The following is a 20,255-nucleotide window of genomic DNA, read 5'->3' on the forward strand; positions in this document are numbered from 1 at the left end:
TGTCATCAGGCTCTCTTTGTCGCTAAATTCTTTTGCTCTCGATCTCTGAATTCTGAAATGGCTTTGGTAAGCCATCCGACTACCGATATTCCGAAAAAACGTAAGGATAAAGACAGAGACAGACAGTATAGGTCCAAAGCTGCGCTTCCGTTAAGCTAGTCGCCAGTCCGCCGGTACTCAGTGAGGTGTTTTTGTAGCCCCTGATGCTCGCTTCAGTGGCTTCACAGGCCTCTACCGAGACCCATTCGGAGTCCAGTATGCAGCAAGACTCTTCTTCGACTATGGAACCTGTGGATGTCTCTACCTTGGATGGGTCCGGAGCCGCTGTGCAGGCACTGGCTTCTAAGGCATTTCTTTGCTCAACCGATGTTCGATTCAAACCGACGACTTTTTTAACCAAAACTACCGAGTTTCTTAGGCCCAGAGTATGCACTATGCCTAGAAAACTGATGACCAAAGTGCACAAAATGCCACAAAAACAAATGGTTAGAATGGCAGAAGACCTTATTACGCTGATTAGGGGAAGTCAGCCTTCCCCTGCTAAGAGAAAAAGAGACCAGTCCCCTACAGCTTCTGCAGACCAGGAGTCTGATGACTCTGAGATTTCTGATTATGAAGACATGCCCTTATCTGCTTATGAGGATTCAGATGCAGAGGAATCCATTCCCTCTGCCTCCCCAACAGAGGATTTTTCTTTTGATGAAAACTTGCATACCTTAAGAGAGCATTTCCACTGGGAATGCCAAGACTATCCTCGGTCCAAAAAGAGACTCCGAGAATTCCTAGAGTTGCCTCAGCACAGATTTTTAGCAATACCCCCTGTCCTGGATGTTGTTGTTGATGTTTTTATGAAATCCAGTCTTACTCCTGTCACTTTATCTCCTGCACCTAGGAAACCAGACAGGTACTACAGAGTACATGACACTCACAAATTTCTTTTCAAGAATCCTACTGCTGACCCAGAGATCATTTCCCAGGGGCCTAAAGGTATCAAGGCTACTACAGCCAAGAAATCCCACCCTTTCGGACAGGGATTCCAGAGCTTTGGACAGATGTGGTAAGAAGGTATATACTTCTGCAACTCTTGCTATTAGGGCATTGAATTGTCAGTTTTACATGCTGAAGTACCAGCAGCATATTATGGAACTTATTAAACAAAAAGTGGTAACCTTTACAGACTGTGCAGAAAATAAAGAATTTCAGGAGCTTATGCACTCTGCAAGCCAAGTTAGTAAGCATACTTTGCAGTGTGGCTTCGATGACATAGAAGCATCTTGCCGGGCACCAGTCACTGGATCTGTACTGAGAAGACATGCTTGGCTCAAAGAGTAGACCTTGCCAGGCCATGTCAAATCAAAGTTACTAGATGCTCCTTTGAACAAGGGCAGTTTATTTGGCACCAAAGCAGAAGAGGCTCTTAAAAAGATGGAAGAAAAAGCTAAGTCTATGCAGACTGTTAAAGAATTCTTACAAGTGCAACCCCCTAGATTCAGTAGGCATTGCCCTTCCAAACACTAGTCCTTTCCAGACCCCTCCAGGCCTTCTCAAACCAGACCCAGGGAAAACAGACCACCCAGACTACAGTTTCAGGGTATGCAGAGATCTAAGCAGTGGAGTGCCCCCCACCTCTAAAGCAGGGAGTGGTAAGCCACCACCTTACAGAAAAAACTCACAATGACTTCTTTACTTCACTCCCCAGCCCTGCCCAATTGCTTGTGCCCCTAGGAGGAAAACTTGCCCTTCATGCAAAAAATTGTATGTCCATCACACAGGACCGGTAGGGTCCTCAACATTGTATCCCAGGGGTACAAATTTTATCTCCATTCACTTCCAACCCCAAGCGGGTTTCCAGACCTTCCTCCAAACCAGTGGGCAGAGGGTCCAAGCCAAGTAGCTTCCTTGCTCAATATCAGAGCTATTCAGCCGGTTCCAGTAGAGCAGAGGGGTCAAGGATTCTACTCCAGACTCTTCATGGTACCCAGGAAAGAGGGCTCTTGGCGCCCAATCCTGGATCTTTCAATTCTCAACACATTCGTGGTGGTACCAAAATTCAAAATGCTTACCCTGCAACAGCTTCTTCCTATGCTAGTCAAAGATGTCTGGTTAGTCACCCTAGACTTAAAAGAAGCCTATCTGCACATCCCCATAAGGAAGTCATGCAAGAAGTATCTACGTTTCAGGGCAGGATCTATGCATTATCAGTTCTCTGCACTTCCCTTTGGCTTATCTATTGTGCCCAGAGTTTTCACAAAATGCCTGGCTCCAGCCATTGCATAATGCAGGCAGAGAAATATCCACATTTTTCCGTGCTTGGACGACTGCCTGATTCAGGTGAACAGTCAGGAATTGCTGTTGCAGCACCTGACATTTGTGAAACACCATCTAACTTCCTTGGGGTACCCCATCAATGAAACAAAATCAAAACTAGTACCCAGTCAAAAGATTGTATTCCGGGGAGCAAGCTTTGACACAATATCCCAGATGGCATTTCTCACTTCAGAAAAACAAGTCTGTCTGACAGCCTACTTCAAACAAATGACCACCAGAACCCAGGTATCCGCAAGAAAAATACTGCAGGCCCTAGGGTTCATGGCCTCATGTATACTGCTAATTCCATATGCAAGATTGCGTATTAGGAAACTTTAATGTTACTTAAAAAGTCTTTGGTGCCAACATTCTCAGGACCAGGAAACAGTCATTCCTATCATACCCTGTCTAAGGACAGAGTTCCTTTGGTGGGCAGAAGCATGCTACCACAACAAGGGACTGACCTTTTCTCAATCCCACGCCGCCCAGACCCTAACCACAGATGCATCATTCTGTGCCTGGGGAGCACACATGGATGGCCACTGGAACCCAAGTCAAATTCATCTGCACATCAACCAAAAAGAGATGCTAGCTGTGCAGAATGCCCTGACAGCTTTCAGATCTCTATTCTTTCCAGGAAAACTGCTAATAAAAACAGACAACACCACAGTTATATGGTACATCAACAAGCTGAGGGGAACCCACTCCTACCCACTCTGCATGTTAGCCATGGCCCTGTGGCACACGGCCTTGGACATGCAAGTTCATCTGCAAGCTCAATTCCTGCCAGGCAAACAAAACTCACTGGCAGACTTAAGCAGAAATCTCCTAGACCCACACGAGTGACAATTGGAGCCCAGCTCCTTCGACCTTCTGATTCAGAAATGGGGACCCCAAAGGTGGATCTCTTTGCCTCCCCCTACAACCACCAGCTCAGCAAATTCTGCACCAGGAATTCTCATAGCCAGGCCTGAAAAGTGGTTGCCATATCTTTTCAGTGGGTAAATCTCTCAAGCTATGCCTTTCCCACTCTGCCCCTTCTCTCAAGAGTATTACTCAAGACAGGACAGACCAAGGACAATTCTGATTGCCCCGGACTGGCCACGCCAGCCCTGGTACCCACTCATGCGCAGCCTGTCACCGGTGCCACTCTGGCACCTACACCAGAACCCAACCCTGCTCTCTCAGCAGGAGGGACAGATTTTGCATCCACAACTGCGAACCCTAAATTTTGCAGCTTGGCTTATTCCTTGAATTCTCCCCCAACAACCCTAAGCAAGCAGGTGCTGGATGGCATTCTTGAAGCCAGCAGACCCAGTACAAGAAAATCCTATGCTGATTAGTGGAAAAGGTTCTGCTCTTGGAACCTATGTAAAGGAGAGGACACAACTCTGCCCTCCCTGCCTTTAATCCTGGATTACTTAGCAGATCTACTCCACAAAGTCCTATCCTTCTCCTCCATTAGTATACATGCCTCAGCCGTTTCGGCTCATTACAACACTGAGCCACCGCTCTTCTCGCACCCTCTTATCAAACAGTTCCTGAGAGGGGCAAACAACTTAAGATCACCAAGGAGAGCACCCACCCCTACTTGGGACCTTAACTTTGTACTGGAAAAGCTCATGCTTCCCCCTCTTTGAACCTGCTGCGTCAACAGACTTAAAATTCCTCTCTTGGAATACAGCCTTGCTTCTGGCCATCACTTCAGCTAGAAGAGTGTCTGAGCTACAAGCACTTATGGCTGTGGAACCTTTCATTATTTTCCACGCTGACAGGGTTTCCATCAGGACTAACCCTTCCCTCATGCCTAAAGTGGTGTCCAGTGTGCCTCTCAACCAATCCATCCATTTGCCAACTTTCTTCCATAATCCTCAAAATAAAGGGGAAAGAATCCTGCACTCCTTGGACATGCACGGACAGCTCAGATTCTACCTTGATAGGACTAAGCCCTTCAGAAAATCTGACCAGTTACTAGTCAGCTTTGCAACGGGGGCAGAGGGAAAGGCCATTTCAAAAGAAACAATTTCCAAATGGATAGCACACTGCATCCATTTCTGCTACAAGCAGCATGGAAACCAACCCCTCAGGGGGTCAGAACACATTCCACCAGGGCAACATCTAGCTCTACAGCATTTCTCAGGGGAGTCCCTGGGATGTCCTGGAAGCTGCTACCTGGTACACACCTTCACCAAGCATTACCACCTGCCTATTTTTTCCAAATCCAGGGCAGGTTTTGCAACAGCAGTCTTGCAAGGCATACTAGCCAACCCTAACTCTTCTTGACTGCCTCCACCCTTCTTCAGTTTGGGAATCCACCCAAGTGTGATATCTGCAACAGTGAAACACTAAGAACATAGTACAGTTGTGTACACTTACCATAAATGTAGATGTTTGAGTGTATTCACTGTTACAGTCCTAATTTCCCTCCCTCCAGCCCCCTGTTTTTTCTCTCTCTCTCCTCTCTATGGCTATTACTCATCCCTTTCAGGGGTATTGGTATTGGTATTTACTTTTTACTGTTGGTGTTTTCCCCACCATAACTTAGCTCCCTATTTAGGGGGGCTCCTGACATTTGGGGCAAGAAAAACTGATGTAATGGCTTCGGCTGCCTGTTTTTATACCCCTGACGACCTGACATCAGTCCTGGAGCGACAGCATCCGACGCAGAAATACTAAGTCTCTGGTATTCAGGCCGACTGAGGGCTACCTGCAGGCAGATAACCCAAGTCTGATGACTGCAAGAGTGAATACACTCAAACATCTACATTTATGGTAAATGTACACAACTGTACTTTCTAGTACTAAATGCTGCAATTTGAGCTTTTTCAGCACTCGGAATATTTAACATGATATTGGCTATCCTGACTAAAGCCCTGCAATTTTTTAAGTATTTCTGTACATGGATGACTAGTTTCTGGTGGCATCATAAAGGGCTTGCTGGTAGTGTGCCTGGAAATGGCAATCCCTTATGTGTAGTCTGTGGGGGTAACCATCAACTAGGATAATCCTTTCTGATCCCATCTTGGACGATTAGAGTGGTGTCAGATACTCTCCACTGCTGATCATTCTTAATTGCAGAGATGTGGAAAATAAAGTACAGAGCTCAGATATGGAGCTTACTCAGATTTATGGGTTGGATGGCCTTTGTGATTTTGATGGGTCTGTTTGTATTGCCTGTGGCTGCTGGTGTTGTAGAGCTGACACCTGCTTACAGATCTACTGATGCAGTGGCAGGCAGGCCCCACCACCTCCAGGTGGGCCTTCTGTTTCTGTGGACAAACTTTTTGCAGGTCCTGAGCACAGCACAACCGATGGGATAGAGAGCTTATGTTTCCCTGCCATTCTTCAAGGAATGTGGGCCACCTGGAGAAGGGTGTTCTTCAACAAATGTCTGAAGTTTCTAGCTCTCAAGGTCTTGGAAAAGAAGTTGCACACAGGGCTGTTCCTTTTCCCATCCAGCAAATCAGCCTGTCATGAGGTACCAAGACAGTCCAATGGGGAACATAGTTTTGCACACAGGGTGTGCAGTTAGGTGATGCACATTTTCTTACATGCATGGTGTTTATTGACAACGTACTTTTCTGGCAGTGGTCCATAGACTGAGATCACGGATTCAAACGACAATTTCCAGATGAAGTGAACATGCAAATCAGACTTCCTTTTCTAGTCCTTGTTTAGATCTGTGGATTCAGAAACAGTGTCTGGATCAGATCTGGAAATGAAGTGTTCCAAAGGTCAGTCCGTTTCTTTGGAGAATGTGTCTCTTTTGTGTCATTTACTTGCTGCAGCAGGGCTAAGAGGAGTGCATAGTATGCCCATTGTCCATCCTATAGCAAGGGAGATTCCTGTATGCCCTCCCATATTCCCACGGACATAGTGCCTAATCTTAAAATTCGGGGAAGAAATAACTTGATTCTTATCCCTTTGTGTTAAGTGAGCAGTGTGGATTCAGGCTCTGAAGTCCCTGATGATACTGTGCACTCTCTCAGTTCTATCCAAGGAGACCCCCGTGATGGGAGTTACTGCTACCGTCACCACGTGTCCTGGCTGATCTACATAGACTAACCCTATTGTAACAGGGACTGCAGAAGTGATTGAGATTGACTTGAAGGCTTCCATATTTGGCCTAGTGAAAGATGTTTTCTTTCTTGGGCATAGCAGCACCTGATACTGCCCAACATGTTTAGCTAGTAAGTCTCCCTGACCTTTAGCAGGTTCCTGTATAACTGAGGTTTCAGTTATTCTTTATTCATGGTATAGGTGTTAGCTGATTCTGTCCCTAATGACCTATTGCAGGAAATTTGCATAGCAGTTATTGGTCAAGCAGTTCTTTAAAATATTGTTGCATTTCTACCCACTTGTAATGGTCCCCCATTGGAAAATGAGTTTCTTGACTAGCAGTGTGTTAAAGTTCTGATCTTGGAAAATGCTGTTTATAGTCTGCTTTCAGCTTCTCTGAGGTGCTGTCTTCATGTGTAAGGAACCATATTTGGTCATTTACACAGAGCAGGCATCCATTAGGGCCAGCCTGTGATGTGGCTTCTAAAGTGTCCCTGAACCAGACCGTTTATCTTTGTATTTTTTTTTTTTTTATTCTGTCACGGCAGAAACCAGAAGGCAGAGAGCCCCTCACACCCTGGTCTTACCTGGTGCTTGAACTTAGAAAAACAACAAAAGAGTTAATACCCTTTGTACTGGGGTGGAATGGTTTGAATCCATAGTGCAAACCCTTTCCAGATTTATTGTCCTCTACATTATCTTTTGTTATAATGTGGCTCACAGCCTACTGGAAAATGTTGCTAAGGCCACTCCACTAGACATGATGACTTCCAGTGCCTGTTTCAAAAATATCTTAATTGTAAACATTTATGTCATGGCAGCTTGGTCCTCATTTTAAACATTCACCAAATATTTTGGCTTTGCCTTTATTTATTTGACATTAGTTGACCAGGATAGTCCAACTGAGTTACAGAACCCATTTTCAGCAGAGGCCCAAGGAGAAAATTTCCACATTTACACATTTAGGACAGTACACCACAGATCTAAAAATCAAAAGAAAAACTTATGCAATATATAGTTAGGTAACATAGTAATAATAATATAGTAACAGTTCAGAAACATTAGAAACTTAAAAAAGGCAATGCACAGTTGCTTAGAATTTTGCAATGGGCTCAGACCATTAAGATGTATATCAGTTGATTTTCAGTGACGTTAACAAACATTGTATATGTAACCCTATGAGCAGTGTAATCAGTATGAATGTAGTGATATTTTTGATATTTAGAGATTAGAGATACAGAACAGGATTTTTTGGTTAGCAGCTCAGATGGAATGGGATTTTTATACATTTGCCATATATGGAGGTAAGACATCATGTTGGAAATATGAGTAGGCTCAGTGTAACTCATACCAGATAGCTGTACATATATTTGAAAAAAAGCAATTGCAGTTATGAGAGTAGGGAGCTAGTGGGAGTGTCAGTAGACTGAAACGAAGTACAGGATGAGATTAGGGTGAGAGAAAGAAAGTTTTTAGAGTGGCTTGGATGATGTAGTGGGGTATGAAAAACAGAAGGTAAAAGAGGGTGGCATAGGTGGGGAGGAGAAGAAGCCAGACTTTCAGGGCTGAGCCATCTGATTTTTGGTCCTTTGACTGTCCCCTGGCTTCTTCTGCTATAGTTGATTTACTGCTTAGTGTTTTAGGCCAGTTGTTTCACCAAAGAGGCACCCCTGGGTTAGGTGTAATATAGAGGTTGTTAGTCATATCAGTTGCTTTATGAGAGGAACCTTTTTTGTGGGTTTGTCATGTCCTGTTGCTGCCCCTCTTTGCTTGGAAGACCCCCTCCAACCAATCTCAACTGTTAGCATTCCCTTTATTTTGGGCAAGAGTTTGTTTTGTTGTCTATTAACTAGGGAAATGAACTTGTTTTTCTGGAACCCTTTTCAAACATAACCCACATAGTTTAAAAGAGGTGGGAGGAAAATGAAGTGCTGAGAGAAGACTCGACACAGATACAGTGATAACATGCAAGGCTCCACACAGAAAGTGACTGGAGGTCATTTTTGAATCTGGTGCTGTGAAGAAGAGATCTTACCTCTAAACAACAATGCCATATATATATGTACTCTCCCTTGTACGTGCCATGTTTTCATTGCTGTTGATTTGCAGGAAGGTTGTGTTCTCTGAGGTTGGGTTAAACTGGTGGATCTTGAAGTTAGGCATGTTCATATTGTTTATATCCCCAAGCAAAGGTGCATCCCAGGAAGAAAAAAAACAAAAGTGACAAATTGTGAGTAAATAAAGATATACTATATTTTTGACCCAGTAGGGAATGTTCTGTCATAGGACAAATGGTAATATAAGAAATTACTTGTTACAGCTGACTGTATTCCCGTTATCATCTCAAGATCTTCGAGGGCCCTGTGGTATAGGTGCTTGTTAATTCCCCTTCATTCCCTAGTTCTTGAATGGCTGTACTGCTCACTTCAGGTGTCTGTTCCATAAGTATTACAAACTTGCAATGCTGTATCCTTTTGTGCATTTGTTTTTCAGGTGTAGCGCACTTATGTTATATGGGTACAGAACTAGGGACTTTTGGACTAGATTGGCCTCCTAACTGGTAGTATTGGTATGAAGACATGAGGTGCTAGACTTGAGTACATAAGCAAGGCGCTGCAGTTCTTTCAACTGTGCTAAAATCGATCCCAGAAAGGAGAGCTCAGCTGTTAGCCACTGTGGACTACCCTCTTAAAGATAAAATATTAAGAGGACTTGCATGTCCTTTAATTATTGCTTTGTTATAGTCGCTCATTTTCTATAAAAATCATGTTTTAATTTTTTTAATGTATTTTTGTTTTGCAGGACAAACAGTGGAAACACAAGTGAACTTTTTCCAGTGTCTCCACGCACACTGGATTCAATTATTCACAGTGATATTTCAGATGTGAATGCAGAAAGACCTCTTGGTAAGGAATTGTTGGGAATTCAACTTGTAGAGCAAGCAGGCCATTTGAAAGTCACATTTATCTGTAGTTGACTTGCATTGCTAGTTTATGAATTTAGTGAAGTCTGCTTTAGAATTTTCCATTTTTGCACTTTGGTATTTGGTGGATGTCACAGCAGGAAAACTGCAGGTCTTCTAGGTGCAGTGGCTTTCAATGTGCTGGACATTTCAGGGTCAACTTTATTTGAGCATATCTTGTCTTGATAAAGAGAAAACACTTTTTTGATGCAATTTAGACTAGAAAGCATAGTAGGAGGTCACCTTTAGATAACTTCACATTATTAGAATATACCTGATCTCAAAGCACTTAATCCAGAGACATTAGCAGGAGATCTGTTAATGTAGGAGATGGTCTTAACTACCATTTCCATGATGGTGATATTGATTGCTGCAGTCCTTTCTGGGGAATTCAATTTGAGTGAAGTAAAACATGAACTTGCAGGAAGTAAAATAAGTGTTTTACAGCTCCAGAGAAGTGAAACCACCAATAGAACCACATTATCCATGCATCCTTCACCACAGTACTACAGGCATGTTTTTCTATTAATTTTATTTTTTACTTTTGTTTCTGTTACTCATTGTGTCAGTTTCTTGGGGGGGGGGGCTGATTACAGATTTTTAAAAATATGTTTTTATCACTCCTCCATGCCTGCTGACCATTCAAGCCTCCGCCCTTCATATCGGTTTCCATTCATTACCTTGGTTAAGAGAACTGACTGGGATGGGAAGAAATGATCTAGGCAGCCATCAGGAGGTTTCTTTTTTTAAGACCTCCCCTCTTCTGACAGGTGGCATGCACCTTTTCAGTTGCAAAAGCCTGCTGTGTCATCCCATGAATGGATGTGAAGGTGTCATATGAATGTGGTTTATCAGAGCCAAGCACGTATCCTTGGCCATCACACTGCATGTCGTAACCCCTCTTTCTGTCTGTTGGGTGCTGACATTGCAGAGGGCACCTACCCATGCCGCCATTCAGAGAGGTTTACTTGTACGTTCGGTCTGCCATTGGATACCATTGGTGTTGTCTTCCGACTTCGGATAAGTACCCCATAAGGGATTTAGTATATTGCTACTACCTTTTGTGTTTGTTAATGTCATCCAGGAAGGCAAGTGTAGGTGTGGAAGGCAAATTCCACAAAAAGATGGTCACAGGCTTTGTTTGTTTTGTTTAGGGCCTAGTGACGACCACTGGTCCTGCTCCGTTTGTCAGGCCTTTGTTCCTAAAACAATGTGCAGTCACCTGTCGGCCTTGAATCTTTATTTAGAAAACCAAATACTCAGATGTCTGGCTAGGGATGGGAGGGTCCCGCAAGTACTTCTGAGCCATCTGTAAAGAAGAAGGTTAGCAAAGCTAGGCCTGAATCCTCTTTAGCTACACCTACTTACTCCACCGTACCCCTTGAGGTTTATGAAAACCCGACTGTGCGAACAGAGGTAGGGTCCGCTCCCTCGGCGGGTACCAGGATGGAAGCCGTCAGGAGGGCAGATCCTAGCATGTCCAAGGCTATGCAGATGTCCAGTTCGGACGACTTGGGGGAACCACGGCTAATTGTAGAAGACTCTGGGACAGTTCCACCTCCTTTGTCCAAGGAGGTGTCAGAGGTTAGGCCTATATCTGCCATTTCTCCCCAACAAGATAAGCATGTTAAAAAGAAGCAAAAAAACTAGGCATGTTCCTGCTCTTTCTACCCCTTTGCTGGATTGCGATGTTTTTTCACAGTGTCTAATTAAGGCTCTGATGGCTTTTGAGGTCTCCGGCTTCAGCATCTCCTATAGCTGGCCCAGCCTTCTCCTCCTCTCCAGTGCTGCCATCGGGGTCTCAGGGGCCTTCTTCAGGGCAGCCTGTAGAATTCCAAATTCATGACACTGATTCTGAGGAGTCTTCCTCAGATGAAGACTCTTTAGCATACTCCACCCAGATTCCTTCTCCACTGGAATATGCTTCCCCAGAGGAAGAATCTAATGCGGGGATTCTACCATAGAAGAGCTTTCATTTGTGGGAACTATTAATAAGATGAGGGGGAATTCTTTAAGTGGTATTCTTCTCAAATTTCAGAAGAACAGATTAGATATTGTGAGCTACTCCAGTTGGAGGCCCCTGCTCCTTCAGCAGTTCCTTCAGTCCTGCCAGCTTTCTTAGATGCCTTTAAAGCAGCTTCTAAGACCCCCTGACTCCCAAGCCCCTGGCCCTAAAAGACCTAATCGCTTCTATAAGGTCCCTGAGAATTGCAGGTTTCCTTTTAAATGCCCCTCAGCTGACCCAGCTGTGGTTTCCATCACGGCTGTGTCCCTCTGCTAAACTGCTTCCTTCTGATAAGGAGAGTAACATTTTGGAAAGGTTGGGTAAGAAGGTCTGTACTTCTGCCTTGACTGTCAGGGCTATTAATTACCAAACACACATGTCTAGGTATGCTCCAGCCTTGCTCTCAGGCTACCCAGGCCATTTCCCCATTGCCTGACTCAGAGGCTAAATCACTGGCTCTTTCTCTGTTGTCAGCCTCCTCCCAGGTAGCTAGACACTCAATCAAGTGTAGCTATGATGCAGTTGAGGCCTCTTCCAGAGCAGCAGCTTCTGCTTCTGTTCTCAGAAGGCATTCCTAGTTGCATCTCCAGGTACTCCTGATGACATAAAGGCAAAATTGCTTAATGCTCCTCTGGATAATTCCTCTGTCACTGGCAGAGCAGCTGCAGAATTTTATTTAAATCACTGCAAGAAAAAGGTAAGGAGCTCCAGGATTTAAAACACTTGCTTATTTCACAAGTTCTAAAATTTCATAGGAACTTTCCTGCCAAGATTACTTTTGTCAGGAAACCTGCTTGCTCCTCCATTTCTGCTTCTTCGGGAACTGGGCCACATAAGTCTTCTAGGAGGCACCCACATGCTAAGGCTGTTACTTCTGCTGCTGCTCCCCCTTCTCAGCAGCCCTTTCAGCCCAGAGAGAGGTCCTCTGTGACGTTATGCCTCTTCTTCCAAGTCAAACCCCCTTGTCTCTTCGCTTTTCTCCTTCCCTTCCCTTTCAGCTTGGATGAAAATCACTCAGGACTCCTGAGTGATTTCAGTTATCCAAAACGGATACTTTATGACATGGAAGACTCTCCCTCTCTTTCAGGGAATACCTCAACCTCCCCTCAGTCAGCTGGATGTGTTTTCCTTGATTCTTGCTCAATTTTCCGATCAAGGCAGCATTCAGTCTGTCCCTCCAGACCAACAGGGGAGGGGATTCTACTCCAGGATGTTTCTAGTTCCAAGGAAAGATGGTCCTTGGAGGCCTGTCTTAGATTTTTACCTATTAAACACTTTCCTGGTGGTGCCTTCTTTTGGAATGCTATCCCTGCCTGCTCTCCTTCCCCTGGTCTCTCCTCAAGCTTTCTTAGCTTCTCGGGACCTCAAGGATGCATGCACCTGGTCAGCTTCAGGACGTTTTTGTGTTTCTTGGTGGGTTCTTTGCACTTTCAGTTTACTGCCTTGCCCTTTGGTCTTTCTACCGCTCCAGCCATTTTCACAAAGTGCCTGGCCCCAGCCATTGCTTATTTAAGGCTAAAAGGACTGCAGGTTTACCCATACTTGGATGATCTGCTGTTTCTGGCCAGCAGCCCAGACCTGTTAACTCAGGACCTGAACCTAGCTTTTCCCTTTCTGCAGGCCCTGGGTTTCTCAATAAATTTCAAAAAGTCATGCTTTACACCAAGTCAGGATCTTATATTCCTGGGGTGCTGGTTCCGTACAGATTTCATGAAGGTTTTTCTTTCTGTGGAGAAAGCAATTTATCTCAGGGCATACATGGAGGCCCTTCTACCTCTTCCTTCCATCTTGGCCAGGGAGTTTGAGATTGCTGGGGTTCATGGCTTCCACTATTCCCATGCTACCCCTTACAAAGCTACACATGAGAAAGCTCCAGTGTTTTTTAAAAGACAGTTTAGTCCCCGCATGCTCATGTGTTAGATGTCTTTATTCACCTTCTTCCTTAGCTGAAAACAGAGTTAAGTTGGTGGATGCAGCAACTTAGAACCATGACCTTCTTCTTCAGGTACCTCAGCCAGTTCAGCAATTCTTCACAGACGCCTTAGATTTGGGTTAGGGAGCAACCTTTGTTTCTGGAAAGTTCAGGGTCTTTGGTCCCTTTCTCAAAGAAAGGAACATATCAACACCAGGAAAATGAGGGCTGTAATTCTAGGCTTATAGACCTTTTATTCTTTATTCTTGCAAGGACCCCTCAAAATCTTCACAGACAATACCACGGTCCTTTAGTACATAAACAAGAAGGGGGCATAAAAATCTTCTCTTCTCTGTCGCTTGGCCATCAAAGCTTGGAAATTGGCTATTCAGTACAAAGTGACTCTGCATACCTGTGTACCTTCCCTCTGCTCAGAACACGTTATCAGATGCATTAAGCAGATCTGCGACTATCTCACGGGTGGATGCTCCAGAGGGATGTGTTCCTGTGTCTAGTTCACTAGTGGGGTACTCCAGAACTGGACCTTTTCGTCTCCCCTCTGAAGACAACTTCCTCGCTTTTGTGCCAGGGTCCCTCACTTTCAGGTGTGGAAGGTAAACGCTCTATCCTGCTCATGGAAGGGGATGTTTCTCTATGCATTTCCCCCTTCCCCTTAATTCTGTAAGTCCAGTTATTCTACAGGACAAACCAAAAATCTTGCTAGTGACTCCCTTTTGGCCAAGACAGCACTGGTTCCCTCTTCTTCTTCAACTAGCCAAGGGTCATCGCTACAGGTTACCTCATAGGATGGGCCTGCTCACTCAGGACAAGAGATCATTGATTCAGTCCCATTTGTCAACACTACAGCTGACTTTGTGGGTAATCAACTTTTGATCCCTTTCAGGCACCCATTTTCTAAGGATGTGCTAAGGGTTTTCCAGGAGGCTAGGAAACCCAGTACTAGAAAATCTTACATTTATTTCTCAGTTAAGATCCATTGTTCCACATTGTCTGCTTCTTTGCCTTTAACTCCCTCCTTAGCTTCCAAGTTAGAAGTTAACTAAAATGTGTCCTACATTTAAGACACCCCCCCCCCAGGAAATCAGTTCCTCTTCTTTGGGATCTTAACTTTGTGTTAGAAAAACTTACTCAGGTCCTCTTTGAAACAGCAGCTTCTGCCTCTCTAAAGTTTTGCACATGGAAAATTGCTTATAGTAGCCTTAACCTCTATTAGAAGGGGCTCTGAGATTCAGGCATTGATGGCTTTGCCCCCTTTCCTACTATTTCATAGGGACAGAGTATCCTTGAGAACTAACCCAACCTTCATGCCCATAGTGGTGAATGAGTTGTCCCTTAATCAGTCCATCCAATTGCCTACCGTCTTCCCTTCACCTCAACCCCCTAGTGAGTGGATTTTACATACCTTAGATGTGCATAGGCAACTCAGATTTTACCTTGACAAAACTAAGTCCATTAGGAGGTCTGACCAACTTTTTGTGTCCTTTCATCGCAGGGCTTTGGGTTTGCCTGTATACAAACAAACTATTTCCACTTGAATCTCTAAGGCTGTTATGTTTTGCTATGAATTCCACAGGAAGTCCTTATCAGTTTCTGTTAAGGCCCATTCCACTAGGTCACTTGCATTCTCAGGGGCCTTCTTTAAAGGTGTAGATGCTCATTTCATCCTGGAAGCTGCCACCTGGTCATTTATTCATACCTTTACGAAACATTACCAATTGGACACTTTTGCTACATCCAAGGCAGGATTTTTCAGGGCAGTTCTGCATGGATTCTTCAAAAATGCTTCCTCTTAGTTTTCCATTACTCTGTCCTCCTACCTGGGTTCCCTTTCAGCTTTTGTACTCTCCCATATGTAAAGAATACTGCAGCATTAAATAGAAGGACATAAAACAGTTGTGTAAAATCTTACCATCACCATAGATGTCCTTCTCTTCTGTGTTAGTATTCTATCCTTTCTGCCTTCCCCCGTACAACTTGCTCTTTCCTAGGATGATCTCCTTAGACTCCCTTTGGACTCCCTTCCTCATGGGGCTATCTTATTCTGAAAATTGTATGTGCAGACGTCCCTTTTATGGCTGACATTGAGTGTGCCTTCGTGCAACGTCCCACGTACAGGCAGTGGCTCTTAAGTTTTTGTATACTGGATGACGTCTGGTCGATGGGCGGAATGCAACCCATATGTAAAGAATACTGCAACACAGAAGAAAAGGACATCTATGGTTATGGTAAGGTTTTACACTATTCTTTATTATCTGATATGCTTGGAGGTTTTAAACAAAGTGCTTTTTTGCACCACAGAGCAGTTCCTGCAGTGTGCATTGGCTTTGATGGTTTAATAACTTTGTCTCAATTACAGGTCAAGCAACATTGATTTGAGAACAAACCATGCATATTGTAGTCCTTGCCGGAAAATAAATGATTAAGTGCCTGACAGTTGATTATAACTACTTTGAAGGGTGACTACTAACACTAAACTGGTGGCATACTGCTCAGCTGTCCAGATTTTGGGTGGATATCCCTAATTTATTCTCAGACATTTGCTTCATCCAGCCTAAATTTGGAAATTATTTTGAGAGGTTCAAAGAAAATAGTATCAGCATTTAGTGTTCCTAATTTGGGGCCTTCAGTTTTTGCTTTGTCAGTAACTCTGAATGTAAAAATTGGGAGGTGTGACTGGCAACCTGTATTGGAAGTTGGTGACTTCAGAAACAGCAGAGAATGAATGTGTTCCTGTCATGGGCAAATACTGGTAATTTGCAGGAGTTAAAATGAAGGTGACCATATGACACCTTCCATGTCAGAGAGTATTGAAACATTTTTAACCTGGCTACTTAACCGTGCCTCTTAAATGTTGTGCTTTTAAAACCCATCTCATCAGCATCTCTGTTCTTCCCCAAAACTACTGTGGGTTCTGCTCTTTGTTTGCTGCCACAGTATGTCTCCATAACAGAGCTGTGAAGCAAAACTGTAAGTACATCCTTGGAGCATTATCATAGCTGCAGTTCTTTTGTAACAATTGTCTGTTTCAAGATACTGCAGCATTAAGCATTTATAAGGGATTTTGCATTATCTATGTTTTCCATTTCAGGTGTTTGTTGGTTTATCATATTAAGTTGTTTGTTGTCCAAATCACTACAAGATGTTTCATGTATGGGGTGCTACCTTCTCAGTCTGAACTGATAAATATGTGCTTGTATAGACTAGTCCGAATCTTATTCACATTACATTTTATTTTGTTTTGTGGCAGGTCAGGATATTAAAAATCATGAGGATTGCTTGAATTTGAATAAATCCAAAAGGTTAAGCAGAGTAAAGGCACTGAGTTGATGTCTAACCAAGAGAAAGTTTGGAAGATAGAGAACTTTACAGCATTGAAAAAAATAGAATGGAAAATAATTCTTCTCACTATTCTGATACATAACTGGAAGGTAAAAGGAATGAAACATCTGTAAAAGTGCCATTTACAGAGAAACACACAAAAAGACCTCTTTTTGTTCCTTTGAGGACGTGGCTAGTGGCTACACTTTTGACCACTCCCTCTGCTGGATCTTAGAAGCCAGTCACAAAGGTGTCAAAAAAGTCTCTCAATCATTTCCAGCTACATTAAACACCCAATTCAAGTGATGGAACCTTCATCACAGCTTCATAACCAGATAAAGCCTGCTCATGATAGAGTGATTAATTGTAGAATTTAGTATGTCCTGGTCTGTCATTAATTGTAGAATTTAGTATGTCCTGGTCTGCACAATCAAAAGATGAGATGTTGCTGTCACTGTTATCAATACCTTTGTTTTCTCAGCCTCTGCAACATGTTTTTCATGGCCTTTTGATTATGAAAATGTAACAGAGATCTGTATCCAGACTGATGCAAGATACATGCAGTTGTCTGTGGCTTCAAAGTGGACAATGCCTTTGTCTTTATCATCATTGTGGCTTCAGAATGGGCAGTGCCCTTGTCTGTGTTGTCACTGATAGGAGAAGGAGAGAGAAATGTGAAAATAACCCCGTCTCTTCTCTCATCTCATGAGGAGAAAGAGTGGTATATGAGACATGCTGGTTCTCCCAGGGTCCAGATATAGATCACTGTGATGATTTTTCACAGTCATTTGGGTTTCAAGCTAAATGAGTGAATGTTTTGGCTGGCCAGCCTTATCTGCATAAAAAGAAGGTATTGTAAAATAAGATTGAAAGAAATCAGGTGGGCACTATTCTGTTCTTTCATCCATCCATTAATTTTCTAAAGCCTCTTATCATGATGAGGGTCATAGGGATAGTGAGCTGAGAAGGGAAGACCAGACTTCATTATTCCCAGCAACAGTCTACAGCTTCTGTGGGATCCCCAGATGTTCCTAGATGAACTGAAAGCTGTAGTTCCAACAGTATTTGCCAGGTCTGCCCTGTGGTCTCCTTCTAGTAGGTCATTCCTTGTACATCTTTCATGGGAAACACTGGGGCAGAGCATCCTTACAAGTCACACAAACCACCTCAACTGACTCAGTGCAACATCTGTACTCTGAAATTGTCCCAGATTATCAAGCTTCCCTCTGTATCACAGAGAGTGAGGCCAGCTATCCTGAGAAGGCACCTCATTTCTGCTATTTCTGTTCATGAGGATAGCGACATAACATTTCAGCCTATCTATGGCTAAGCTTTTGCTTCTTAAAACATTCTGTTCCCATGCCTTCAGTGTCACAGTTTCTGCCCTCATTCACTGAGTAGTCTTCCTGTCCCCTTTACATTCACTCGTGAATTACAGCTGAACATACTTAAACTTCTTCACCTGAGTTATCTCCTCCTTTTTCAACTAAAGTGGCCAGTCCTCGGTTTACTATCAAAATGTCAACATTCATATGGTCGATGTTCATTTGGTCGAAATCATTACATCGAATGGTCAAAATACCGAAATTAAAATGTCAAAGTTTAAATGGTCGACAAACACCTGCAAACTAACACTAATGCTTTTGCAGGGGGGCCGTGCCCCCCTGCACCCCCCACCACTTATATATTACAACTCTGAGATCGCACAACAGTGCTGACAAGGGTAAATCCTTGCCTGTTGTCAACATAATGTCGACAGAAATTTGAATGCACTGTCTGTCAACCAAATTAACTACTTAATATTCATGTGTTGACCATATGTGTCAATCATATGAACGTTAGACCATATGAATGTTGATATTTTGATAGTAAACCCCAGTCCTCTGTTCTGTGAGAGAACCATGACCTCTGATTTGGAGTTGCCAATTTTAGTCCTAGCTGCTTTGCACTCAGCAGGAAGTTATTCTAACACAGTGCAGACTTGAGATCAGTTATTTGAAGTAAAAAGACCAACAGCATCCTCGGGCAATGAAGTTGGCATGCTCACATTCCAAACTGGCTGCTCTGCAAGCCCTGTCTGAGCCTTGGTATTTTGCCATTCAATGTCAAAGACAGAAAAGAGGAAGCAAGTACACATCCTTGATGGAGTCCTATACCAATCCTGAAGGTGTTAGACCTAAAGTGTAAACACAGCTTTAACTCCAGAAATGCAGAAACCAAGTGACACACATCAGTGAATCTGGTTCCCTGTGTTGTTGTAGCACTTTCCCACAAGGCAATCTAAGATGCAAAGTCATGATGTGAAGTTGGTAAATCTCGCCGTTTATTCTCACTGATGGGTTTGGAGCCGATCCTCGGCTCTGACATGGCCTATAGCAAAGCTCAAGGTTTGCCAGTAGCTCGAGACCAAGCCCCTTATCCCATGATGCACTGCTGGAATTACCTCAGATCTAGTTTGCCGCGGCACAAGATCTCAGTGTTCCAGATAGCTCGGACCATTATTTAATCGATAGATTCATCAGGTGACTCGAAAGCATCCAAAAAGACTAAAAAATGGAGGGTGTAGGGTCATCGGTTCCACTGTCCTCGGAACCGAGTGTAAGTGTCCCTTCTGTTCGGAGCCAGCTCGCAGCTTTGGAGCCGGTCTCTGAGATTCCCTCATCTCCTCTGCTCCAATCAGCACCTTTGGTGCACTCCTCAAAGTCTTCTGTCAGCCTCTCAGATATGGATATGGACTGGCTAGTGCAGAAGCTTCTACGGGCACCAGGCCTTGCTAAATTGTTGACCATTAACCCGGACTTGACTACTCCTCCTCCGAGCCATACTGGACTTTCGGCGCCAAAGGAGCCTGACTTGATAGTTGTTGAGCCTGTGGATCCGAGACCTGCACCGGTGTTATCGGTTCCATCTACTCAGATTTCCGTGGCGCCGACTGGAGACTCTAGAAGCCGACACTCTCCTGTCAGGTCCGGAGAGGATAGTCGTACTGATTTGTCGGTGCCAACTCTTCCTCTCGGGGCTTTGGCTCGGATGAGCTCGGCTCCTACCTCGGGCTCGGAGCCCATGACCTTGGTGCGGGAGGATCGGACGGTCCCTTCGGATCCGTCTACCCCTTCTCATGGGAGCTATGGTGCATTCGATGCCATGAGGAGAGTTCTGTCTCCAAAGACATCATCAGCATCAGATCTGGCTTCCTCCTCCCCTCAAGCGCCTGTGTCCGCTCCTGCTTCTACCAGTCCAACCAAGCGTAGAGACCCTGAGCCTCAAGTAGCCCCACAGGGTGCCCCCTGCTCTTCTGAGACCTCCCCAGATCCCCCCACTGAGGAGGTACCCAGAAAGAGACTGTGCAAGAGGAGGCACTTGGACTCCCCACAGGAGTCTTTGACATCTGACACTGACTTGGACGAGTCAGAAGGGTCCCCTCGATCCCCCTCTGAGGATATCTCCTTTGCGGAGATATTAGAGATCCTTAATCAGAGGGGTGGTTGGCATTCCAAAAGCCCTACTAAAGACGAGTCAGTGCTCTTGAAGGCTTTTGGGTCTCAGCCTTCCACTTCTTGGGTGTCTCCGCCTTACGAAGAGCTCATGGAGCTGATGTCTCGTAAGGCGTGGGAGTCTCCAGAGGCCATGGAACCTGTCCCTCGGAAGCCAAATAAGTTCATCTCTGCCCC

At 44.3% G+C, this 20,255-nt stretch overlaps 1 protein-coding gene across 5 annotated transcripts in view; it reads left to right on the plus strand.

Moving 5' to 3' along the window:
- Window positions 1–20,255, plus strand: part of STAT3 (signal transducer and activator of transcription 3) — a 1,961,792-nt gene that overhangs the window by 1,875,067 nt on the left and 66,470 nt on the right. For all 5 annotated transcript variants that reach the window (XM_044054713.1, XM_044054714.1, XM_044054715.1 and 2 more), the window contains one exon: window positions 9,169–9,272. In XM_044054713.1, coding sequence (XP_043910648.1) covers window positions 9,169–9,272 — 104 coding nt within the window. The remainder of the gene's footprint in view (window positions 1–9,168; window positions 9,273–20,255) is intronic.

The sequence above is a fragment of the Protopterus annectens genome, chromosome 13.part0, assembly GCF_019279795.1.
Source record: "Protopterus annectens isolate FY-2018-M chromosome 13.part0, PAN1.0, whole genome shotgun sequence".
Lineage (NCBI taxonomy): Eukaryota > Metazoa > Chordata > Ceratodontiformes > Protopteridae > Protopterus > Protopterus annectens.